Source organism: Zingiber officinale, chromosome 6A, assembly GCF_018446385.1.
Source record: "Zingiber officinale cultivar Zhangliang chromosome 6A, Zo_v1.1, whole genome shotgun sequence".
In the NCBI taxonomy this organism is placed as follows: domain Eukaryota; kingdom Viridiplantae; phylum Streptophyta; class Magnoliopsida; order Zingiberales; family Zingiberaceae; genus Zingiber; species Zingiber officinale.
In genome coordinates, this window is record NC_055997.1 from 1,990,952 (window position 1) to 2,016,225 (window position 25,274).

General features: G+C 38.9%; 2 protein-coding genes and 1 pseudogene across 4 annotated transcripts; 2 read left to right on the forward strand and 1 right to left on the reverse strand.

Moving 5' to 3' along the window:
• Window positions 1–1,817: 1,817 nt before the first annotated feature.
• On the forward strand, window positions 1,818–6,952 carry LOC121995563 (protein trichome birefringence-like 14). Of its 3 annotated transcripts, XM_042549283.1 has the most exons (6): window positions 1,819–2,090; window positions 4,726–4,840; window positions 4,942–5,165; window positions 5,262–5,414; window positions 5,595–5,790; window positions 5,937–6,952. In XM_042549283.1, exons 3-6 carry the CDS (start codon window positions 5,015–5,017, stop codon window positions 6,763–6,765), a joined length of 1,329 nt encoding a protein of 442 aa, XP_042405217.1. In that variant the 5' UTR covers window positions 1,819–2,090; window positions 4,726–4,840; window positions 4,942–5,014; the 3' UTR covers window positions 6,766–6,952. The 3 variants fall into 3 exon arrangements, with proteins under 3 accessions (XP_042405218.1, XP_042405217.1, XP_042405216.1); XM_042549284.1 differs by lacking the exon at window positions 4,726–4,840 and having other exon boundaries at window positions 1,818–2,090; window positions 4,983–5,165; XM_042549282.1 differs by lacking the exon at window positions 4,726–4,840 and having other exon boundaries at window positions 1,820–2,090.
• A 1,616-nt stretch (window positions 6,953–8,568) lies between these two features.
• Window positions 8,569–12,957, forward strand: LOC121995562 (protein ROLLING AND ERECT LEAF 2-like). The gene is made up of 4 exons (XM_042549281.1): window positions 8,569–9,820; window positions 9,950–10,134; window positions 11,585–11,808; window positions 11,878–12,957. Exons 1-4 carry the CDS (start codon window positions 8,692–8,694, stop codon window positions 12,671–12,673), a joined length of 2,334 nt encoding a protein of 777 aa, XP_042405215.1. The 5' UTR covers window positions 8,569–8,691; the 3' UTR covers window positions 12,674–12,957.
• A 3,116-nt stretch (window positions 12,958–16,073) lies between these two features.
• Window positions 16,074–16,245, reverse strand: LOC121998944 (annotated as a pseudogene).
• Window positions 16,246–25,274: the final 9,029 nt, after the last annotated feature.

The window sequence follows — 25,274 nt, forward strand, 5'->3', positions numbered from 1 at the left end:
AATCAATAAATTCATCAAACTTTCACATGCTAAAGAGAGGGAGGAGACAAAGATATTGGCGGCTGAAGTAAGAAGTCCAATTGTTGCAAAAAAACACACGTATAGTATTTCACTGTGATACTTGATTGCACTCTAGATGCAAGTCACGGGGAATAGATGCCCCTTGTCATTAGTCATTAGATGTGTAGATGATTCAGAAAATGCAATAGCGATCGAAGAATTTTGGATTGAATTTTCGAAAGTTCATGAAACTTCCGAGCTTGGGCTGTTTATAGAGCTAAAATATTTTGAGCATTCTCGAACTTAAGATTAAAAATATAAGAGGTCAAGGATATGACAATAAATTTAATATGAAAGAAAAGTATAAGGAAGTACATAGTATATTACTTGAAATTAATAATAAAGTTTTCTACACTCAATATGGATGTCATAGTCTTAATATCACATTATGTGATATGATAAATTGTTGTCCTAAAGTAATATATTTTTTTTAGTGCTATACAACACAGATATTCATTATTCTCTTCTTATACTAAGGATCATGTGCAAAGTTTTACGGTCAAGCCATTATCACAAACACGATAGGAAAGTCATGTTGAAAGCGTGAAGCCCATAAAACAACATATTTTAAAAATTTGAGATGTTTTAATTGAGTTGACAAACACTTATGATGACTCAAAAATAAAGAGTGGAGCTGAGAGTTTGACATCATTTGAACTTGAGAATTTTAAATTTCTGATCGGAATGATAAGTTATTATATAAGATTAACATTGTCAATAAGTTTCTCCAATAAGAAAAATATAGATATTGTTGTTATCAGAAAGTTAAAGGGCTTATTTCTTTTCTGCAAAAGTTAAGAGAATTTATGTTTGATTAAGCCTTGGTTGAAGTCGAACATATTGCAAATGAAATGAGAATTAAACCTATTTTTCGAGGAAAGTGCATCATTCGAAAAAAAAGATAATTTGATGATATCAACAATGAAGAGTTAATCCAATCTCCTAAAGAATTTTTTTGAGTTAATTACTTCTTGTTTATAATTGACCATGTTTTTTCTTCACTTCAAATTCAGTTGGAGCTGTTTTAAAAGTACAAAAAAAACCTTTGGGTTTTTATTTAGCCTAGAGAAGTTAAGCCTATTGATGATGATAGTTTCTTGAACTCATGTGTCAATCTTTAAAATTCATTAACATATTATGAACACTCCGATATTGATGGATCATATTTATTTCTAGAACTAAAGTTGTTAAGATATTCATTACCGGAGAATCAAAAAGAATAATTGATGTGCTGAATTATTTGAAAATCATGGATGATTGTTATCAAAATACTTATATTGCTTATCGAGTTTTGCTGACTATACCATTTATAATTGTATCTTATATTTGTTGAAAGAAATTTTTTAAAATTGAAGTTGAGTAAAACTTATCTTCAATCAACTATATCGTATAAAAAATTGAATGAGTTAGCTATGTTATCTATCCAAAAAAAATTATTAAAAAAATTGATTATACAAACTTAAGCAATACTTTAATCTAAAAAATAAAAAAATTACGAGACAAGTATTATTAAGGTATGTATTGATTCAGAATATAAATTTTATATTTGGTTTGGTTTTTTTAGTATTTAATTATGACATATTATTTTTATAATATATTTTATCTATATTTTATTTTTAAATTTTATAATAGAAATATTATTATAATATTAAATTTTATGGGTACCATATTTCAGCATGTCCTGCATCGGGGTCCTTCCCTATCGCGAAGGGACAGTCCGGAGGGACGGGCATGGGATTATCACCGATAACGACAAGGAGAAAAAAAAAAAAAAAAAAAAAAGGGAGTGCGGGGGGGTGCTTGGAGACAAAGGATCTGATAACAACAATGGCACACGCGCTTTCCACTTCGATTTATGCTTCGACGGAGAATCCAACGGCTGCCCATCCACTTCTCCGCCTCCTCCTGACACCATTGTCATCCACACAGTCACTCTCTCTTCCTCCTTCCTCCTTCCTCTTCGTCCAATCCATCCGTCGCCGCCTCAGCCGCTGCCTTCGACTGCTCCGACTCGATCCCACCCGGCATTGGTACGGACAGATGTTCTTCCTCAAGAAAATTCCATTTTTTTAAAAAAAAAAATTATTTTGGTCACCGCTTGCCCTAAATTTCTTCCGGCAGCGTTTGGCGTTGATGATTCCAATAGAAAGTGCGGTTTTTGATGACTGAAACTTTCCCTAATTTATTGGCTACATTGAGTTCTCGTTCATGTCTCTCGTGAGATTTGGCGGGTATCTGGTTTGGACGTCTGCTTGATTTAACTTCAGTTAAATTCCTATATTTCTATCATTGCTGATGTTGATTTTGATGTTTGATCGGGTTAGTCTGAGATTATCATCCTTGAAAGGTTTAATTAGATTTTGTCCAATAAAACTTGTTATTTGGATCTCTGACGCCTCTCGATCAGAACTGGTAGGTTTCTTAGAGTTCATGAGAAAGAAGAGCAGCCACTTCAATGCGTTGGGGAAACATGGTTGATTGAGATGGAAATACGGTGCTAAAAGCTAGTTGTGACATAATCAGTCACTGTTATACTTTCTACCAGGCTATCGTCTTTTGTTAAACCTCGATTTACTTTGTATCACTATTCACTGGTTTAAGTATTAATCTAATTCCTTAGGTGTCCTCTTGGTAATATTTTTATCATGCAAGTTGATGATGATTCGATTTTATCACATCCATGAATCAATCAATTCCGATGCCAAGTAAAGTAGAGAAGTTTCATCAACAAATTTATACATTTCAGTTATATCATATTGTAGAATCGTTACGTATGTGAGAGGGTGGGTTTGAATCACGTGGTTTTAGAAAATCTATCTTTTTCGGTTTTATAAATGAATACATAGCGGAAAAACTAAGTAAAATAGAAACTGAAAAAGCACAAGAACTTAAGCGGTTTTACTTGGTTCAGAGCTTTTGGCGACTCCTACTCCAAGACCCAGGTCTCTCGGATCTATCGATGGGTAATCCACTAAAGCTTCTTTCGGAACTATCGGAAGAGAGAATCGAGTACAGATAAAAGAATAGGAAAGTGTAACAAACCTACACTTTCCTTTTGTAGGTATGTAAAGTAAGTACAAAATTAAAACCCGTTACCAACACGAAGACGTCAGAGTGGGAACTCTCGTGTGTCGGTGACGGCTTGTCTGTAGTAGTCGGGCGTAACAATGTTGTAGCAGAATAACAGCACGAAGTCGGAACAGTCGGAATGTCGGACGAACGCGTAGAAGCTTGTAGAAGAAGTGATGAAGAAGCACCGGTCGAAACACTCTTTTATTGAGGGTTGAAGGCGCCTTCCATCCGCTAAGTTTTATCCCGAATAGCTCGCCTCTTATCGTCAACAAAGTCCTTAATGTTATCCGATCGAAGGTGCCTTCAAGCCTCTCCAAAGCAACTTTCATTGCCCATCTCAAGGTGCCTTCCATGCATGGAAGGCGCCTCGGGTATTGTTCACCGGAGGCATTTTGTACTTCTTTTGTCCTGCAAAATGTGTTAGTCTAACAAAACAAAGTATACCCTCCGAGACAAAGTTAGTACAATAATCAAATAGCAATATTAATTAGATCCTGTCTATCCGAGACCAGGATTTAATCAAGATCTCAGTTTATGTTTGCAAAATATACCTAAACTAGACTTACACCTAAAGTTCCAAATTAGAACTTGTTCTCGGAATACTCTCTTCCAGTGACTTACCTTACTTACCATGCAGAATCACTTGACTCTTCCTTGGTCCTCCAGGTGTTCCCGTCAAGTCTCGCGGATACAGCCAGACTTCCCGTCAGATATCCGGTCACTCCTTGACCTATCTGGACTTTTACACCAGCTATCAAGTCCTTTATACTTAGCTAGATTTCAGTAGAAAAGGTTAGATCACAACATATCTAACTTTAATCCATTTATCATTCATCAAAACTTAGGTTTAATCATTGGTGCCAAATGCACCAACACATATAAGTATCAAGTTTATTTTTTTTCTGAGCACTAGTGAAGGATGGCCTGTAAAACTTTATAAAACAGGTTGGAATAGCAAAGCTTGAATCCTGTGGTATCCTCCAAGCTGTTTTGACTGGAAAAAAAGAAGAAGAAGATAGAGTCTTGGTCTGGAATTACAAATTTATTTTATTACGTGCCTTGTCCTTTTGAACATTTTGTTCTTGCTGGTTATCTTCTTAGTATTATCCATTTTTCATTTACGAAATGGATGATGCCTGTCAGCTAACTAAGAAAACATGGATGATTGATAAATGAAAGGATAAGTTAGGGTCCTGTGATTATTTTATTGCACTAACTTCTGTTTGGAGCAACATTTGCATCTGTTCCAACGTAACACAATATTTTTTGCTTCACTATGGTTTCAACTCTATGGTTAAATGTACCTTCCGTTTAATGATTTTATGATATTTATCTTTAGTATTTTAGAAGGAACTCACAAAGCTCATCAGGGAAACTGAGATTTCTTTATTATTTACCTACTACAACCATTGCAATCCCCGTTGAGATTTCATAAGGCATTTGTAGTCAAGAAAATTCTTTAAATTATGGTTTATATATATATATATATATATATATATATTTTTTTTGGTTTACACTAGTACTCTAGAAGGAAATAAGACAGCTCATTATGGAAACTGAGCTGTTTAGTATTCTTGTTGTTATCACCTGCAGCTTACAAAATCAACTTAGTTGAATGCAAAGGCGTATAGAATCTAGGAAACAAGTCAAATTTATTGGGACAAGAAGACGGATAGATTCCTTTCTGATTAAGTAGTGATTTAAGGAGGTGCTCTCAGTAATTTTATTCTCTATTCTTTGGAAGGCTATTCAATTATTCCTCTGCATCATTGTGCAAGTTTAATGCGTGTTAGTCCATTTCTTTGGCAGACATGAAACTGTATCCTATGATGCAATATACAAATTTTTAGGCCAAGAAGTGATCCGGCTTTCTTGTAGAGGGATGAAATTGGGAAATCTAAATGGACTGAAAGGTAAGCAGCTTTCACTCACTCTCATCATCATCTTCACAACACTCCTTATTTGGAAATGGGAGAGAATGCCATACCAAGATTCTTTCCACCAACAACAGGACCTGGATTTGTTCCCTCAAGGTTTGTCCCATTGTTTCATTTGTATGTTTTTCTCTCTTTTGAGTTTTTGTATTCATTATTCTTGCATCATACAAAGGTTTTTTTTTCTACTTGTAGTTGCTAAGGTAGACTATGGGAATAAGCAACCTTTGGCCGAGGAAGACTTTCCTGATGTTGAGGCAGCCGGCGATCAGACAAGTGGAATGGCGGTTCAAGTTCCCAGCTATAATGTTGAAGGTTCTACGACAGCAAGTAAACAACCAGAAGCTGGTAAGAATTTTCACTCACAAATTGTAACAAACGTAGGTAGCTTTGTGTTTTCTAAGATCAACTTATATGCAAGAGGTTAAAGAGAGATCTATATATCATGGTCATGATATTTTTTGACTTGTTACTCGCAATGAAATTTATGAAATTATCTTCTTAATGGTTCTTGTTTGTCTCTCTTAGAATGTAACTTTGCAAAAGGAAAATGGGTGGCAGACAAGGGAAGGCCTTTGTATTCTGGGTTTGAATGTAAACAATGGCTCTCAGAACCTTGGTCGTGTAGATTGACTCAGCGCCCAGACTTCTCCTATGAGAAATTCAGATGGAAACCAGAAAATTGTGATATGCCAGAGTTTGAGGGCTCCAATTTCTTAAGAAGGTGCTATTTACTTATTTATTTTGTTTTAACCCTATATTTTACTTCATCTCTGATGATCTTGTTATCCTTGGACAAAAGTTTTATCTTATTCTGGAGATACTAAGGAATTGATCCTTTAATCTTCTTATAATTTGGATGTCTTTCAGATTGCAGGACAAAACTATTGCTCTTGTAGGGGATTCCTTGGGGAGACAACAGTTTCAATCACTCATGTGTATGGTCACTGGTGGTAAACAAAGACCAGATGTTGAAGATGTTGGTTCGTGGTATGGTTTTACCATGGGTCCGAATGACAAACGACCAAATGGTTGGGCTTATTGGTTCCCGAGCACAAACACTACCATCTTGTACTATTGGTCTGCAACCCTCTGTGATGTAGAACCTCTGAATGTGTCAGATCCAGCTACTAGTTATGCGATGCACCTTGATAGACCGACAACATTTTTGAAGCAAAATCTCCATAAATTTGATGTTCTGGTTCTCAACACTGGCCACCACTGGAACAGAGGGAAGCTTAGAGCCAATCGGTGGGAAATGTTTCTCAACGGAACACCCAACACTGACAGAAAGCTTGCATCCATGGGTAGTGCCAAAGACTTCACCATTGACAGTGTCGTGAAGTGGTTAGACAGCCAGCTACCACACCATCCTAGACTGAAAGCATTTTATCGGTCAATATCTCCCAGGCATTTCTTTAACGGAGAGTGGAATTCCGGTGGTACTTGCGATAATTCCAGGCCTTTAGCTGGAGGAAATGCAGTTTCACCAGATGCCGCCATTGATGCTGCTGCGGTGAGCGCCGTAAATGGCACAAGGGTTGTGCTTTTAGATATCACTGGTTTATCCCAACTGAGAGATGAAGGTCATATATCCAAGTACAGTATTAAAGGCACTGAAGGTATGCAGGATTGCTTGCATTGGTGCTTGCCAGGTATACCAGATACATGGAATGAAGTCCTTGCCGCGCAGCTTTAAGCTACTTCTTACTAAGAAATTTTCTCCAAAGGTTTGCCTTCCCTAATTCAATTTTACCTCGCCAACTGATGAACTTTCTTTGGAGGAAACACAAAGTCAAGAAAGAAAACAAGCCTGTTTTCCTGGCCCAGAGATTCTATGAAGATGTATGATTGCACAAAATCTAGTGAGTTTGCAAATTTTGTTACTATTTGCATAACAATTGGCAGGAGATTTTATTTTATTGTACTTAAAAAAAGATTAAATACAGATAATGCAAGGAACAAGAACCTCATTCCCACTTTGCCTACCTACTTTATCTGATCACACCTTTCCAAGAAGCATTTGGAAGAATCCAATTCCTTCACTAACAAAGCTAGCCATAAAGCTCAAGGCCAACAACACTTTCTAGATCATAGACACTTTGAGCATCTAAATACTACTCCCGTGTATAACCGGACCGACCGATCCTGACTTAGTTGAAGAAGATGGTAAGGGCACCATCCGCCCACATGGTTGGTTGGTACAAAGTTACAAGGTAAAGAACTTCCTTTTTTGTTCCCCCACTTTATTCTATCTTCCTTGGCTTACTCTCCTTGACCACTTGGAGATATCTTGTCTTAGCCCCCAAGGAAAAACCTAAAATGTTCCACTGATTTTTTTTTTTTTCTAATAAATGGGAAGTCATTGCTTTACCTCTCCACTCCACTATTAATTATTAACACTTATTATTATTATTATTATTATTATTATTATTATTCTCAACGGACACGTGTATTTGGAAAAATAATTCCTCTCACGTTTTAGTCATTTGACAATCGATTATAAATTGATCCTATAATTTATATCTCTTTTAGCATAATTTGAAGACGGATTGTGAAGACCGTCTAAGATGAACGTAATAATCTTGTGCTATAATTAACAATTATTATTATGCCCTCGGATAATGATACAACGACATGACACTTTCTCAGTTTTTCAAATATATAAGGATTGAATCTCAATTTTAGTAAATTAATGGATAAATTTTCCTTAATAGGTGGTTGACCTAAAAATATTGGGTTGATATGTCGTTCACTGCGAGTGTTTTTCAATTTATTTTAGTGATCAGTGAAAAACTTTCATGAGGTTGAGTCAATCATCACAAGATTAATCAGCGTAAGTTGGATATATGATGTCAACTAAAAAATAAAAAAATTAATAATTATTATTATGCCCCCGGGTGTGATAGTAAGAGGTAGGACAGATTATGTAAATATTATTATGCCTTATTATTATGGTGGCAACACCTCACTCGTCCCAGCATCCCCGTCAATTCGTCCTAGGGTTAATATGGAGAAGGTAAATCACGGGCGACTACTAACTTTTGGAATAGTGACTAGCACATAAGAGAGATATTTACCTCGGAAATTTGAATCCCAAATTTTATGATGATAATATTTTATGTGCTAATTACTAGATCATCCAAGGAGATATTATTATGTCTTATTATTATGCGATATTATTATGTCTTATTATTATGCTCCAAGTATGATGGTAAGAGATAGCACATACTTTTATATAACTATTGTGAGTGTTTGAAATTTAGGCAACATGTCTTATTCGTCCGTTGTTTTTGAACTACTCGTAATGTTGAAGTGTTTTTGAATTTATCTATGATTTTTAAACTACTAGTAATGTTGAGTAGTGATCAGTAATCATATGTATTTTTATATTTATCTTAATGGTCATAGTAACTTGGTAGGATAAATATATATGAATTATTATTATTATTATTATTCAGTGATCCAAAATTTCAGTAAAACAAAAAGGAAAAATAAAAAATCTATATGCCGAGCTGTCGCTTTCTTGTTCACTGCAATTTAGAGCCTGTTCCCTGATTGGTCGGTGCTCTCGCTGTTCGCTCGCTCGCTGCCCGACATTGACGCCGGTCGGTGGAGGAAAGAAATGGGTTGCGCGGCGTCGCGGCTGGAGAACGAGGACTGCGTTCGCCGCTGCAAGGAACGTCGCCGCCTTATGAGAGAGGCCGTCTACTCCCGCCACCACCTCGCCTCCGCTCATGCTGATTACCTCCACTCCCTCCGGCTCACCGGTTCCGCCCTCACCCGCTTTGCACTCGGCGAGCCTCTCGCTGTCTCCGAGGAGGCTCCGCTCGTTTTCCTCCCTTCTTACGCCTCCTCCATCCCCGCTGCTGCAGTTGGCTCCACACTCCCAGCTCCCAAACCCATGCCTAAACCCTCCTCCGCTCGCTCTACACCAGGGCCACCTCCCCTGTACCGTCCCTTCCATTCCCACCGCTTCTCACAGTCGCCTTCCCCTCCTGCTTCCGTCGTTTCCGCCTCACCTTCCTTCCGAAAGCAGTCTTCCGCAGCAACATCCGAAGCCGGCCAACCGCGGTTCCCGCCGTGGAACTCGGCATACACCGCCACTCCTTCTCAGTCTTCCTCCGCTTGGGACTGGGAGAAGTGCTACCCTCCTTCGCCCCCCGATTCCGATTTTTTTGATCGTAAGAAGAAGTCGGAGATCGAGGCGAGGAATCGCGTCCAACATCACCTCCCGCCGGAAGAAGAAGGGGAAGAGTCAGACGAGGGGCCATCGGCCCGAGATGAAGAAGGTCGAGTAGGAAGGGAAGAGGTCTATTACAGCGAATGGGACGAGCGCTGCAGCAGCCCCACCAGCTCTTCCGAGCCGGAGCGGCGGGAGAACCGGGAGGCCGAGAGGGACACACTCTCTCGAACCGAAAGCATGGCCACCAGATCCGGTTACGCCCACAGCCAGGCGCCGCCCTCGGAACTCGCATCGTCGGCAGCGGCGGAGGTGAAGTCTCGTCCGCGACCTGCGTCGGACGCATGGTCGTCCTCCGCCAGGTGGAAGAACGGCGTCCAAGAGGAGACAATTTCGTCATCTGCTGCAGCAGTCGCTGAGCTCCCTGTTGTGGTGCGCCACCGCAACCTGGCGGAGATTGCGGCTGCCATCGAGGATCTCTTTGTCAAGGCATCCAACGCAGGCACTGTCCTCTCTGATCTCCTCGACATTGGCTGCGCCCACTTCGACGGCAGCTTCCGGCAGCTCAAGAGTAAGTGGAAACTCACCCAAGGTTTTCAGGGTTTATCGACTTCTTGATCAGTTAACCACGAAATTAAGCTTATGTATGCTAAAGCTAAGGATTCAGGCATTCCATTTGTTGGCTTTCATTGATCTTTAGAGACGGTGTATCACTCGAACAGTGTCCTCAGCGCCCTGTCTTCAAGTTGGACGTCAAAGCCTCCGCTAGCAATTCGGTATCGCTTGGACACAGCTGCTTTAGAGGAATCAGGTGGGCGGAAAAGCCTCGGCTCCACCTTGGAGCGTCTCTTGGCTTGGGAAAAGAAGCTCTTCGAAGAGGTTAAGGTAATATATATTCCTTCCACAATGTAGTCATATGTTGTAACTCAATTTTGCTCTTCCCTATCATTGTGATATTACATTTTACAGATTGTAAACCTACCTGGCTTGTAGATTTACAATTGCAGGAATTTGTACTTGCATTTAGAGTGTTCAAGTTCATTTGGCGGAATTAAGTAATAGCTAGAAAACTCGTTTGCGTAAGCTCAATCGATGATTGAAGTAATTCATGATGACAATAGATTTCATCTTTATGCAAAATTTGTGTAATATGCTCATTATGTTTCAGCCTTCCGTACTTGAGTTCAAAATTTTCTTTTGTTTGCGGTTATTATTTCTTTCCAGCAATGTTTCAGCATTCGATTATTGATAAAGTTTCTACCTTGCAAAGTTGCACTCGAGTGAATGGTTGTAATAATCAGCCAAGCTCTGGTACATGAAAACAAATGCTGTTTTTCTGAAACTCATATGATTCATGGCTCGGCTGCCATTTGAGTGGATAAACTTATAAGCATTCTTGTGATGGTTAATAAATTGCCAATTCATCAGGAGACAGAAAACTAAAACCATTCCTTGCCGAGTCCAGAGTAGCTAATGTAGGGACAGGGAAGGAGAAGAAATTGGTATTAAGTAGTCAATAAGGCACTGTAAATTACCAAGAACAAAGTCAGGATAGCATGTGGCTTGTTGGTTTTGTTGGAGTGGTGCTAGCTGGATTGAAGCTGATGCAATAGCAAAAAATGGGATTTTCGTGCCTCGTCTATTTATAACATGTGGGTACAGTGTCGTAGTTCATGCTTATACAAATTGAAGATTTTCTCCTTATCTTATTCTCCCCCTCTTTGATAAATATTTATCTCTCGCCACATGTATTGACATACAAGTCTCATTTTCTCATTCGTTTCATTTCAGTAGTTCAAAACAGCTGGGCAGTATATCTTCTGGTTGATCATCACTAGTATGTGCCTAACCAGTTCTCCTTTACACCCCTTACCACACTGTCCTCTCCTACACATTAGAAATATTTATTATTTTGCTCCTTGGTTCACATTTGCAGTCATTATTTGTTTGTAAGGTGCAATCCTTCTGTGAATTTCTTATATAGTTTTCGCCAAACCAAGACTCATCAACCGCATTACTCTTTCAAATAACTAGGATCTTAGCAGAAAACAGTGAGTCTACCTGTCTCCCTAGGGAGTAAGATTGAGTTTATATACTATCCTTCAAAATTCCTTAAGCTTTTCCAAGGAGTCCATACCACTTCATATCGGTCGAAGTAACTTTGGTAAATATATTTTCTCGTAGATACTTCTAATGACCAACATAAGTTTTTATGTTAGCTAAAACTTTTAGCTTTGTTCCTACTGAAATTATGCAGAGTTTAGTATTTGTTCATCTTATATTATTGGACCTTCAAGGTGGAGTGCTTTCAACGGTCTCTTGATTGGTTGAACAGGCAAGAGAAGGTGTAAAGATTGAGCATGAGAAGAAGCTTTCATCTTTGCAGAGTCAGGAATTTCGAGGAAAGGATGAAGCTAAACTGGACAAGACCAAGGCTTCTATAAAGAAACTCCAATCACTGATCATAGTGACATCTCAAGCAGTCACAACCACATCTTCTGCCATCACCAAAGTCCGCGATGATGAGCTCGCACCACAGCTTGTTCAAATTTGTTACGAGTGAGTGGCTGTTTTGATCAAATTCTCAATTCTCTTTTCCAAGTTTTACTTATGTTTATGCATTCTTAGGGTATTGAATATGTGGAGACAAATGAATCACTTCCATGATGCTCAACACCAAATAGTGCAACAAGTCCGAGGCCTTGTGAACAGTGGACTTACCGGTGAGCCAACGTCCGACTTGCATCGGTTGGTGACACGTGACCTTGAAGCTGCTGTCTTAGCGTGGCATTCAAGCTTCAACCGTCTCATCAAATACCATCGCGATCACGTTCGTGCTATAGTTGGTTGGCTTAAGCTTACACTCATCCAAGTCAGCAGTGACGAGCACCGTAGAGATCATTCTTCGCCTATAGCCACTGGACTCTCAGCCTTCTGCGATGAGTGGAAGCAAGCTCTAGACCGCCTCCCTGATACTGTGGCCTCCGAGGCTGTCAAAAGTTTCATGAACGTCATCCATGCCATCTACACGAAACAGGCAGAGGAATTGAAGTTGAAGAAGAAGGCCGATACTTACTCAAAAGAGCTCGAGAAGAAATCCACATCACTGAGAAGCATCGAGAAAAAATACTACCGATCCTACTCGATGGTAGGCATTGCACTTCCAGGCAATGCCCACCACAATGACGGGCAGGCCTTTGACGCACACGACCCATTGGCAGAAAAGAAATCGGAGATCGCAGCATGCCAGAGGAAGGTAGAAGACGAGATGATAAGGCATGCCAAGGCAGTGGAGATCACTCGGTCGCTGACCCTTAACAATATACAGACTGGTTTGCCCGGTGTGTTTCAGGCACTGACTGGGTTCTCCAGTATGTTGGTGGAAGCCATGGAAGGTGTTTGCCGTCGCGCAAGGTCTGTTTGATTAAACAAACACCTTGATACGTTTTTTTGGTTAGTTTCTTTCTTACTTCTACGATAGCAAAGATTATATATATATATATATATATAAACAGAAATAAAGAATCTGGGGTGTTGTCAGTTGGTCGAGTTGGATAACTTGGTGTACATATCATTTTTGATACATTGTGTTAGGCCCTTTCTGGAATGTGGGAGGGAGGATGGAGTTTTCTGTACTCTAAAAATGGCTTGGCTTGATTTTGCTTGGCTTGGCTTGTGTTTTGAATAAAGATCAACTTGGCTTGTGCATGGTTGGTGTGGCATGTACTTTCCTCTATTATTTAGCAGCAGTTACACTTGCAGTACATAATATGGTAGCAACGTGTATAAAGAAAGAGCATTATTTGAGCCCCTTGAGGACGGTAAGAGATTGGCCAGACTCTAGCAGGGCATGATCTGTGATGTTCGAATCATTTATGAGGTTGGGTTGTTTGTTAGGATCTATTTATATTTTTTGAGTTTACCCTAGTGGTTTGTTTTGATCCCTTTTAAGATTAATCGATTCGGAAGTTTAGTAGGACCATGTTTTCTGAATTTATTCTAGTGTTTGGTGCAGATCACTTTAAAATTAATTGATTCGAAATATTATATGTATAAATTATTAAAAAAACATTATTGGAGTCATCATCATTCCATATTAAAAAAACATTATTGATTCATAATTGCGATAACATTAAGGGTGCATTTGGTTTAAGTCATCATGTATAACCTTGATTATGTGATTATCAGGTAATCACATAACCAAGGTTATAGGAAATAAAACATAACCAAATATTGTTTGGTTCAACTTAAGTAATGTAACAAAAACTTGTTTGTTTGAAGGTTTTAATGAATACCCTAGTTTAATATTTTACCGTATTACCCTCAGTTACAAAACCAACTATACATAATATTATTATTATTATTATTATTTATTTATTATTATTATTATTATTATTCATTTTTTAATATTTTTTACTTTTCTTTTTTCTATATATTTTTTTACTTTTTTATGTGTTTTTTTATTTTTTAATGTTTTTATATTTTTATATTATTTATATTTATATTTTTTTATTTTTTTTACATTTCTTAAATTTAAATTTTTATTTTTAAAATTTTTATAATTTTTTTTAAAATTTTTAAATTTTTTAAAATTTTTTAAAATTTTATAATTTTTTTAAAATTTTTAAAATTTTTTTAAATTTTTAAATTTTTAAAATTTTTTAACATTTTTATTTTTTATTTTTAAAATTTTTATTTTTTTATTTTTTAAATTATTTAGTTTTTTAAAAAAATAAATTTTTAAATTTTTTAAAATATTTTTTTATTTTTTTACATTTTTAATATTTTTTTTTACATTTTTTCTCTTTTTTTCATGTTTTTTCTTATCGGAGGGTATTTTTGGTAAAAAAAATTCGTTAACCCCGGAATCAACAAAAACCTTAGTTTTATGAGGTTTTTCGATTCCGGGCTGCATGACCCTTTTGCTGACGTGTCGGGCATGAAATATTACTTGGGAATCATCGAATACCTAAACCAAACAAGGTTTTTGTTGATAATCTTGGATGGATAACTAAGGTTATCAAGAATAATCCCGAACCAAACGTACCCTAAGAGGTAATAATCAAGGGTGGATCCTCAAAATAGACTGCCTATTTATTGGTGTTGAAAACACAAGCTATTTAATAAAGGTTCAAAGCTAAATTATATTGTGATCTAATAAGTTTAATTAAGTATATAGAAAAATTCTAAATAATCTTAGACAATGTGAAAGTCTTAGTTGAGACTAGGTAAAGAAGTCCTAGTGGATACTAGGCAGGTGAAAAGTTTTAGCTGTGAATAGGCAACAAAGTCCTGATCTGTGGGATTGGATAAAGTCTTGGCAGGTCGAGAACATCGGGTGAAATTCTAGGGTTAAGGACACTAGGTGGAAGTCCTGAGAGTCGCGGACACTAGGCGGAAGACTGGATGGGTCGGGGATCAAATGTCCAGCGTAGAGTCCTGACGTCTTTGATGATGAGCAAAAGTCCAGAAGGTCTGGAGGACCAGTTTGACAAAAGATAATCTCTCCTGAGAGAAGTAGGTGAAGACGCGTTCCATGTAAAGGGAGCAGTAGACGTCGATCCGATTTAGAATTTCAACGAAACTTAAAGTTAGTCTGGGCGTTGGAGTTGCTCTAGGCGCCCAGGTCAGTAGCGAAGAGGAGTGCCCGGGTGGCTGCCGAGGCACCTGGATGGTCCGGGTGCTTAGAAGGATTCATGCGCCCAGATCAGCAAAAGTTCATCTTCATTCTACGACGGTAAGCTTCAATTGGCCAATCCATGTCAACGGTTTAGGCACCCGGAAGTGATCTAGGTGCTCGGACATGGATAAACTTCTAGGATGAAGTTTCCATGAGAGCTCGCCACGTCAGCACACTCTAGGCGCCCGGGAGGGGGTCCAGGGCTCCAGGCGCTCGGATGGGGTTATAAAAGGAGGGTCCTACCAGCAACTCAAAAACATAAATTGGAACGACTTTCTCTCCTACGTGTTGCTCTGGAAACGATTCTATGATGAACAAATGTTGTTCCAACGACCGAAGGCTCGTAACTTCAAATCTTTAAAGTTGTTGGTATAATTTTATTTACAGTTTTTAATCATTGTAGTTCTAATACTCAATTCTTGTAATCTTATTCGAACTACTAGTGGGTTGTCCATCGAAAATATTCAACGAGTACATGCTTTGAAGTAGAAGTCATTACAGGCTCCGAACCAAGTAAAATTAACTTGTGTCATCTCTTTATTTTCTTTACTTCTTTATTTCCGTTGCACACTCTTGATTGTTTTTCGAAAAATATGAAAAATCATGAGCACTATTCACCCCCTTAGCTTGTAAAACAACGATCCTACACTACTTTCATTCCATCATACATCTCTCACCTATGTACTTGTATTTATCTTCCTCTATATCTATGAGGTCGGCTCTAAGAGGGTGTTAAGATAACGAATCTATCTTTTTTTTTATAACATGAACAACTTCATAACTGTTAAATATGAATATTTTATTTCTGATTAATACTAATGAATATCATATTATAGTACTACTTCTATTCTAATCAATACTAATAATATTGTGTTGTACCAATTACATATTCAAAACTATTGTAAACGGTTATAACTATGAAATTATAGTTGTTATGGAATTATAATTATTATAATTGCTTAATAGCTACATAATAGTAGCTACTATAATTAAGTAGTAGTTATAATTTTGTAGTTGTTATAATAACTTGAAAAATAAAAGTAATTTTTAAAAGTAAATTACACAGAGGACCAAAAAGTGAGAAATGGTTAGTATTCACGACCTCGAGCATATACGTTGCATGTGCAATATAAATTGGACTTGATAAAAGTGTATCAAACCCATGCAATAGTACAATGCAAAGATGATGCTCAAGAATCCCGACAACAAATTACAATAAGACTCTCCCTCATACATAATTAATTTAATTTTTATATCAAACATTAAACTAATAAGAACAAATGCTATACTTGATCTTAGCCAAAAGGCCGAGAAATATATTTTTTCTAATGTCACCGACCTAAGATATTTATAGAAACTTCTCTACTCACTGTATTACCAATCCTAAGATGTGAGACTAAAGAGAACTATGACAGTGCATATTTTTTATATAATAAATAGTTAGAGAAAATTACTAATAAACCTTAAATTTATTTTCAGTGTGAAAAAAATAATATTAACTTAATTTAATTTTAGACTTTATCAAAATTAGTTATTAAAGGTTCATATTTTTAATTAAATAGTAAGATATATATGATGTGACGTATAGTAGATGACCCAAGGATAGGGAGATGTGATGGTCAAAAGTCAAGAGGAAGTAATAGTCAAGGTCGGGGAGTACACGCTCAAACGGACCATTTTCCCCGGAACTTGGTTCCCCTTGCCTCAAGGCCATTGCTTTTAGTTCATAGTCAACTAGCCCCCAAAGCCGGTCAAACCCTCAGGGTTTAGCCTCTCAGTTCTCATGGGCATGACTCCCAGTTTACTTCAGTCGGCCTCTAGCTGATCGAACCCTCAGCGCTCAGCCCCTCACTTTCCATGAGCATGACTCTAAGTCTACTCTTGGTCAGCCCTGCGCCGATCGGACTTTCAGGGCTCAACCCCTCACTTCTCATGGGCATGACTCCAATCTACTCTCGATCAGCCCCTGTGCCGGTCGGACTATCGCCATGAGACAACACTGTCAGGGAATAACGGCTATTCGTTAGCGAATATTTCGATACTTTACCACATGCATGCTGTTAGGACCGAAAAGTAGCTAGAGGGGGGGGTGAATAGCTTCGCGTGTGCTCGTCGTGCTTCGTTGCTTGTTTCTTCAAAGTGATGCGCAGCGGAATACAAAGAAACAAACTACAACAATGCAAACAATAGGATTTTACTTGGTATCCACCTCACAAGAGGTGACTAGTCCAAGGATCCACGCACACACACACACCTCCACTAATAAACACTCCTTTTCGGTAACTACCGAAGGCGGAGAAGCCCTACAAGACTCTCAATACAAGTAGAAAAAAGGGTAGTAAAGAATAAGCAAAAGCTTACAAGAGATGCAGTAAAAACCCTAGCTTCTTCTTCTTCTCGTTGCAACTCGCCTCTTGACTTGGATGAACCTCCAAGAACCTTCAAGAACTGGCGGTGAGGAGCTTAGAGAGTGCTGGGGAGGAGCTGTGATGAATCTGGAATCAATCGGTGAAGTTTTTCTGAAGAAATCGCACGCCAACAGCTATAAACGATGTCAACGGTCGGATCCTGATCGATTCGAATGTTCCCAATCGATCGGGGAGGCTTTGGATCGATCCACGGATCGATCCAGAGCGCCTCTGTGCTCTGGAAACGCGCCTGGATCGATCCACGGATCGATCCAGCGCTTATCGCGCGAAGCAGCCGCGTCCCAATCGATCCACTGATCGATTGGGACCTCTGGATCGATCCACGGATCGATCCAGAGGCTCTCTGTTCGCTGGGACAGATCTGGATCGATCCACTGATCGATCCAGAGCCTGGATCGATCCAATGATCGATCCAGCACTTGATTTTTGTCTAAAACCAAGTCTCAAACCTCCCAAACCAACATCCGGTCAACATTGACCTGTTGGTATGTCATGCCTAGCATCTAGTCACTCCCTTGACCTGCTAGGACTCCCTTACCAAGTGTCCGGTCAATCCCTTAGACCCACTTGGACTTTTTCTCTGTGCCAAGTATCCGGTCAATCCCTTTGACCTACTTGGACTTTTCTTTCATGCCAAGTATCCAGTCAATCCTTTGACCTACTTGAACTTCCCAGCACCAGATGTCCGATCATCCTTGATCCATCTGGATTTTCCCTTGCCTGGCTTCACTCACCAGGACTTTCTTCTGCCTGGCTTCACTCACCAGGACTTTTCTTCTGCCTGGCTTCACTCACCAGGACTTTCATTTTGCCTAACATCTCAGTTAGGACTTCCCAGTCAAGTATCCAGTCAACCTTGACCTACTTGACTCTTCTTCAATCAATATCTTATTGTCAAACATCTAAACCCAAACCAAGACTCAGCTTGGTTACTCAGGTCAACCTTGACCTGAGGGATATTGCACCAACAATCTCCCCCTTTTTGCTGTTTGACAATACCACAATAACACTTACAATCCCATATGTAAGTTAGGCTAATCCCATAGCCTCCTTCTTCATGCCACTAGGTAATGAAAGCATAAATTAAGCTCTTCATTCTCCCCCTAAGAGGGCAAACTCCCTCTAGGTAATGAAAGCCTAACTTACTCCCTTTCATGAGTCCTTTCATTCTCCCCCTATGACCTTCCTATAGGTAATGAAAGCCTAAACTTAACCATACATTCTCCCCATATTGGCACACATCAACCCATCGTTGGACACACATCAACCTATGCTCCAATTCTGGGCACGCTTCAACAAATCCATTTGTTGAAGACTCTCCCCCTGAAGAGTTGCTCATCGTTGTTCACAACATCACTCGTTGTGATCAACATGATAATGAAGGTCCCATACCCTTCATTTATCCTTAACTTCTCCCTCAATGTAGACAACTGCCCAACCTTGAGCATTATCTACCACTTGAGTGTCCACTTGAAATAATGAGGATATCCACTCCCCATTTCTCCCCATTTCAAGTTTAAATGCTCAACCTTGAGCAAGTTCACAACAGAAGGTTAACCACCTTCCAAGGTTCATGAAAAATAATTTTCATGTCTTTAAAGAGTCCCTCCTCCTAAAGACATGGTGGTAACTTCTGTCATTGCACCAACAATGACTTGGAATCCCTAAAACATTAGGAAACCCAAATTTAGAAGTTTTGAGATTCAAATATTCAAAATTTGAAACAACCTCAACCTAAACTTCTACTTAGTCTTCATTAACCAATCCATCCTTGTTTTCAACATGAAAACACCCTTTGTATGTATACAAATGTATTTAAGGGGTTTGGAATGGTTACCTAGACTCAAAGAGGTTCAAAGATGCTGAAATCAAGCCTTCCCAGCCAAAATCAGCAACTTGGATCGATTGGAGTTGGGTTCCAATCGATTGAACCTTTCTGAATCGATCCACTGATCGATTCAGACTCCATGGATCGATCGGATGATCGATCCAGCGAGCTGCTGCTCGCGGGAATTACCGTTTGAATCGATCCATGGATCGATTCAGTAACTCCAATCGATCCATGGATCGATCGGAGCTCTGATAGTTGCTGAAATTCCATTTCAGTCAACTTCAGAAACCCCTAGAAAATTCTACAAAAATCCAAAAATTATGAAATTTCGTGTAGACATTATTTAGGGCATACTTAATCATGGAAAAATAGTTTTCTCTGAAAATACATCATATTTTCAAAGATTGACACAAACTTGAAAACTTGCAAAAACTTTAGTGTTTTTCTTCAAGTTTGTGTCTAACTATTCAATGGTGATTACTATCAAAAGATAGCATTCACCAAGGTTTTCCAAAAACATTTTTAAAATATTTTCAAAACCAATATCCCATCATGTTCCTTGGGCATAATGCACATGACTTGTACATTAGCTTTCCCAATGATGGGAAAACACATAACTTTGTGTTTTGATGAATTTAAAACTCAAAGGAATGCACTAAATCAACATCTTGAGTTTTGTTCATCATCCTAACATCTCACTTGTATCTAATGTGCACTAAAACACATACAAGTCACCTTATAGTCTTTGTGAGATGTAGATTTTGGTTTTGCCCTAATCTAGGGATCATGCATATCTATCTAGGCATTTTAGAGATATTAGACATCCACCTAGGATGTCACTTGTTAATAAGTGTTGTTAAATGCCATTTGTCCTTAATTACAAGGAATTAAACTTAAATGCATGATTATGTTATGGCATACATCAAAAGAAAATAATTTTCAAAAGAAAATATCCTATTACTACATGATGTATGAATGTCATGACATGGTATTTTTCATAATAAAACATGAATGCAAAAACTAGACATGATGTCATGGCATATGATGGGCAAACAATCATGGCAAGATTTAGCATAAATAAAATATACCTAGATTAGCTATCTAAGTATCCTTAAAATCTTAGCTAAACTTACACCTTAAACCTAGATTGTCCTAAAGTGCTACAAGAGAATGCCAAAGCCTAAATTTGGCATTTCTAATTTCCTTGATTTAATGTATGCCAATTGAAAATGAACATGTCCTCAAATGTTGGCATATTCCATTTTTCTTCAAGAGTAGCACTTTTGAATTAAGGCCCGGATTGCCTTAAATTTCCTAAGAACATACCAAAAACCCAACTTGGTAGTTCTTGTGTTTTCTCAAATTTGTGCCACTTTAAAATAAAATCAATACTTCTCCAATTTGGCATATTTTACTCTTTCAAGGAGTAAATAATAGGTCCATTTCATTTTTCAAGGTTAACTAAAACCTTGAAAATGCTCCTTGAGTGTCAATTTCCTCAAAGTTGGGTTAACTACCCTTCTAATCGGAGTTGACACTCTCTAACCCATCTATGGGGTAGAGAAGATGCTCCTAGGAACCCAACACCTATTGGTGCTCCTTGGATGCTCTAGGTACTCACTAGGGATAACTTCCCTAGATACCTTCCTAGTGACCTTGTTGGGCTTCTTAGAAGCCTTGGTCCCATTTTCTATGTCAACTCTAGGGATAACCTCCCTTGTGACCTTGTTTGTGACTTTCTTAGACTTCTTAGAAGTCTTAGTCACATTTATTGCAAAAATACTCTTAGGGATGACTTCCCTAGTATTCTTGGCTTGACCACTAGACCTAGGGTTTGTTCCATAACTATATGGAACTCTATGGTAAGAGGGCACATCCTTCTTAGCCTTTGGTTTGTATCCCAAACCTCTATGGCCATTGGATGACTTTTGTACCCCTAAACCTAGGTTATGCTCATTTTGCCCTAATAGGATATTTTCCATCCTTTTTAGGGTCTTTTCCATTTTATCAAGTCTTGATCTCAAGACTTGATTTTCTATCACTAAGTCCTTAGTTTTTGGTTTTTCATTTGATCCATGAGCATTTTTGTTTCTAGGCTTGTATCTTACATCCTTAGAGTTATCGCCTAGGTTTTTACCTACATTCCTAGCCTTAGGGATAGTAGTTTTGGCATGTAGGGCCACATGCTTTTCCTTAAAGCCCTCATGCTTCCTATTCTTATGGTAAATCGCATTAAAATGATAAAAATTTGAACTATCATGCTTTTTACCATAATGTAAAGGAGTAGGCTCAATAAATGTTACCTTCTTCTTTACCTTGGAGGCTCCCCCTTGACTAGTGCCTCCTTGAGCCTTGACCATCTTCTTCCCCTTGGGGCATTGACTTCGGTAATGCCCTTTTTGTTGACACAAGAAACACACAATGTGCTCCTTGCTCTTCTTTGTCCCGGGGTTGGTCTCCTTGGGCTTCTCCTTGCCCTTTTGTGTCACTTGACCCTTTTTCTTGGCCAAGTTGGGACACTTGCTCTTGTAGTGCCCACTTTCCCTACACTCAAAACATATTATATGATTTTTATTTTTAATTGAAACACTTATACCTTCTTGTGTAGGGGTGGTGCTTTCTCCTCCATGTGATGTGGATGTAGGGGCTTCCTCTTGATCCGATAGTGATGCTCCTCCATTTGATTTTTCTTGACTTGTGGAGGTGGAAGCTTCTTCATCCTCTTCATCTCTTGACCCGGATGTAGAAGCTTCTCCTTCTTCTTGATCCGGTGTCACCAAGGATTGCTCCCCCTCAATCCTAGAGGTGGAGGCTTCATCATCTTGAATATGAAACAAGGAGTATGCTCCCTCCTTATTCCCTTCGTTGCATTCCCTTGAGGATGAAGCATCTTGGATTTCCTCTTCTTCGGAGGTTGAGCATCTATCAACCTCGGAATCCTCCTTTTGGTCTTGCTCCAAAGAGTCACCCTCTTTGGATTCTTCATGATCTTGTACAGTGGAGGGGATCTCTTCATGAAGCTTGACCAATTTGCTCCAAAGCTCCTTGGCATCTTCGAATTCTCCAACTCGAGCCAAGATGTGGCTAGGCAATAAGTTGACCAGAAGCTTGGTCACTTTGTCATTTGCCTCGCCCCTTTGAATTTGCTCTGAGCTCCATCTGCTTTTCTTTAGAAGCTTGCCCTTGGAGTTCGTTGGAGCTTTGAAGCCTTCCATTAGAGCAAACCATTGCTCTATCTCCATCATAAGAAAGTTTTCGATTCTTGATCTCCAAGAATCGAAGCTTGCCGATGTGTATGGTGGAGTCACCCTTGTGTCAAATCCAAGTCCATCTTGGAATTGCATCTTGAAGTTGAGCTTGATAGAATCTTGAACTTGAAGAATTTGCTCCAACTTCTTCACCCTCTAGCTTTTCTTGTTATACTTGACCCTTCCGGCGATGATTCCGGTGAAGAGCGGCCTTGCTCTGATACCACTTGTTAGGACCAAAAGTAGCTAGAGGGGGGGTGAATAGCTCGTCGCGTTCGCTCGTTGCTCGGCGTTGCTTGTTCCTTCAAAGATGTGCAGCGGAAAATACAGAAACAAACACACAACGCTAACACGGTTGGTTTTACTTGGTATCCACCTCACAAGAGGTGACTAATCCAAGGATCCACACCAACACACACACCCTCCACTAAATAAAACTCTCCTTTATGGTAACTACCAAGGGCGGAGAAGCCCTACAAGACTCAATACAAGAAGAGAGGGAAAGGATACAAGAAATACAAGCTTACAAGCTTACAATGAGTACAAAACCCTAACCCTAGCTTCTCTTCTTGGCTTTGATCCGCCTCTTGACTTGGAGAGCTTCCAAGATCCTTCAAGAACTGGCGCCTGGATCGATCCTGGAAACGCGCCTGGAAACGCGCCTGGATCGATCCACGGATCGATCCAGCGCTTATCGCGCGAAGCAACCGCGTCCCAATCGATCCACTGATCGATTGGGACCTCTGGATCGATCCACGGATCGATCCAGAGGCTCTCTGTTCGCTGGGACAGATCTGGATCGATCCACTGATCGATCCACTGATCGATCCAGCACTTGATTTTTGTCCAAAACCAAGTCCCAAACCTCCCAAACCAACATCCGGTCAACCTTGACCTGTTGGTATGTCATGCCTAGCATCTAGTCACTCCCTTGACCTGCTAGGACTCCCTTACCAAGTGTCCGGTCAATCCCTTAGACCCACTTGGACTTTTTCTCTGTGCCAAGTATCCGGTCAATCCCTTTGACCTACTTGGACTTTTCTTTCATGCCAAGTATCCAGTCAATCCTTTGACCTACTTGGACTTCCCAGCACCAGATGTCCGATCATCCTTGATCCATCTGGATTTTCCCTTGCCTGGCTTCACTCACCAGGACTTTCTTCTGCCTGGCTTCACTCACCAGGACTTTTCTTCTGCCTGGCTTCACTCACCAGGACTTTCATTTTGCCTAACATCCCAGTTAGGACTTCCCAGTCAAGTATCCAGTCAACCTTGACCTACTTGACTCTTCTTCAATCAATATCTTATTGTCAAACATCTAAACCCAAACCAAGACTCAGCTTGGTTACCCAGGTCAACCTTGACCTGAGGGATATTGCACCAACACATGCCACGGAACCTTCCTCTATCCAATGAAAATCCATCTTACATCCTTCATCATTTGACATACTCTGACACCAAATATTTTCTGATGCCTCATTATTGTGGAGATTATGAGAGGCGACATAAAAAAGGGAGGGGAGGGAGGAAGGAAAGGGGGGACTACATACACTTATCTTCATTATGCTCTACATTATTCATGGTCTTTCGGTGGTCGACTAGAAGGAGGGTTGGATAGCTAGGTCACCCCCAAGTTCGATTTCTTCTCTATAAAAGATTAGTGCGTAGCGGAAATACGAAAACTAAAACAATGAAAGCAAACAAGAGAGAATACAAACGCTAACACGATTCCTTTACATGGTTCGGAGATTGCTTGCTTCTACTCTACGACGTGTCCTTGAGGTGGATGAACCCTTGATCTTTCGGTAGATCAGTCTTCAGCAATCTCCGGCTAGATCTTACTCTTTCTTAGTGGAGTATAACCTCTCACAAAGCTCTCTTCCTCTTACAAGATGGAACTTAGGTTTGGAGAGGAAGAGTGAACTTGGAAGCTTTGGGCAAAGACTTAAGGGTGCGTTTGGTTGGGGGTTATTCTTGATAACCTTGGTTATCCATTCAAGGTTATCAACAAAAACCCTGTTTGGTTTAGGTAATCGATGATTCTCGAGTAATGTTCCATGTCCGACACATTAACAAAAGGGGCATGCAACCAGGAATCGAAAAACCTCAGAAAATTGAGGTTTTTCTTGATTTCAGGATTAACGAATTTTTTTTACCCAAAATACCCTCGGATAAGAGAAAAATGTGACAAAAAAGAAAAAGCGTAAAGAAAAAAAATAAAAATATAAAAAATAAAATTAAAAATAAAGAAAAACGTAAAAAATTTAAAAATAATAAAAAAAATGGTAAAAAACTTTAAAAAATAGAAAAAACGTTAAAAATAGAAAAAACATAAAAAAAATGAGAAAAAAAAATAAAAAAAACGTAAAAAAAAGGAAAAAGTTAAAAAAGCATAAAAAATACAAAAAATAAAAAAGTAAAAAAAACTTTAAAAATTTTAAAAGTAAAAAAAATTATAAAAATAAAAAACAAACAAAATAAAAAAAATATATAGAAATAAAAAAATATAAAAGAGAAAGAGGGTTGGATAGCTAGGTCACCCCCAAGTTCGATTTCTTCTCTACAAAAGATTAGTGCGTAGCGGAAATACGAAAACTAAAACAATGAAAGCAAACAAGAGAGAATACAAACGCTAACACGATTCCTTTACATGGTTCGGAGATTGCTTGCTTCTACTCTACGACGTGTCCTTGAGGTGGATGAACCCTTGATCTTTCGGTAGATCAGTCTACAGCAATCTCCGGCTAGATCTTACTCTTTCTTAGTGGAGTATAACCTCTCACAAAGCTCTCTTCCTCTTACAAGATGGAACTTAGGTTTGGAGAGGAAGAGTGAAC

What these genes read in the sequence shown, in the direction of transcription:
- LOC121995562 (XM_042549281.1), top strand. Translation starts at nt 8,692, where the DNA reads ATGGGTTGCGCGGCGTCGCGGCTGGAGAACGAGGACTGCGTTCGCCGC. An exon ending in AGCTCTTCGAAGAGGTTAAG is followed by an intron (nt 10,135 to 11,584) that starts GTAATATATATT and finishes TTGGTTGAACAG; the next exon opens with GCAAGAGAAGGTGTAAAGAT. An exon ending in CTTGTTCAAATTTGTTACGA is followed by an intron (nt 11,809 to 11,877) that starts GTGAGTGGCTGT and finishes ATGCATTCTTAG; the next exon opens with GGTATTGAATATGTGGAGAC.
- LOC121995563 (XM_042549284.1), top strand. Translation starts at nt 5,015, where the DNA reads ATGAAATTGGGAAATCTAAATGGACTGAAAGGTAAGCAGCTTTCACTC. An exon ending in AAGTAAACAACCAGAAGCTG is followed by an intron (nt 5,415 to 5,594) that starts GTAAGAATTTTC and finishes TGTCTCTCTTAG; the next exon opens with AATGTAACTTTGCAAAAGGA. An exon ending in GGCTCCAATTTCTTAAGAAG is followed by an intron (nt 5,791 to 5,936) that starts GTGCTATTTACT and finishes GATGTCTTTCAG; the next exon opens with ATTGCAGGACAAAACTATTG.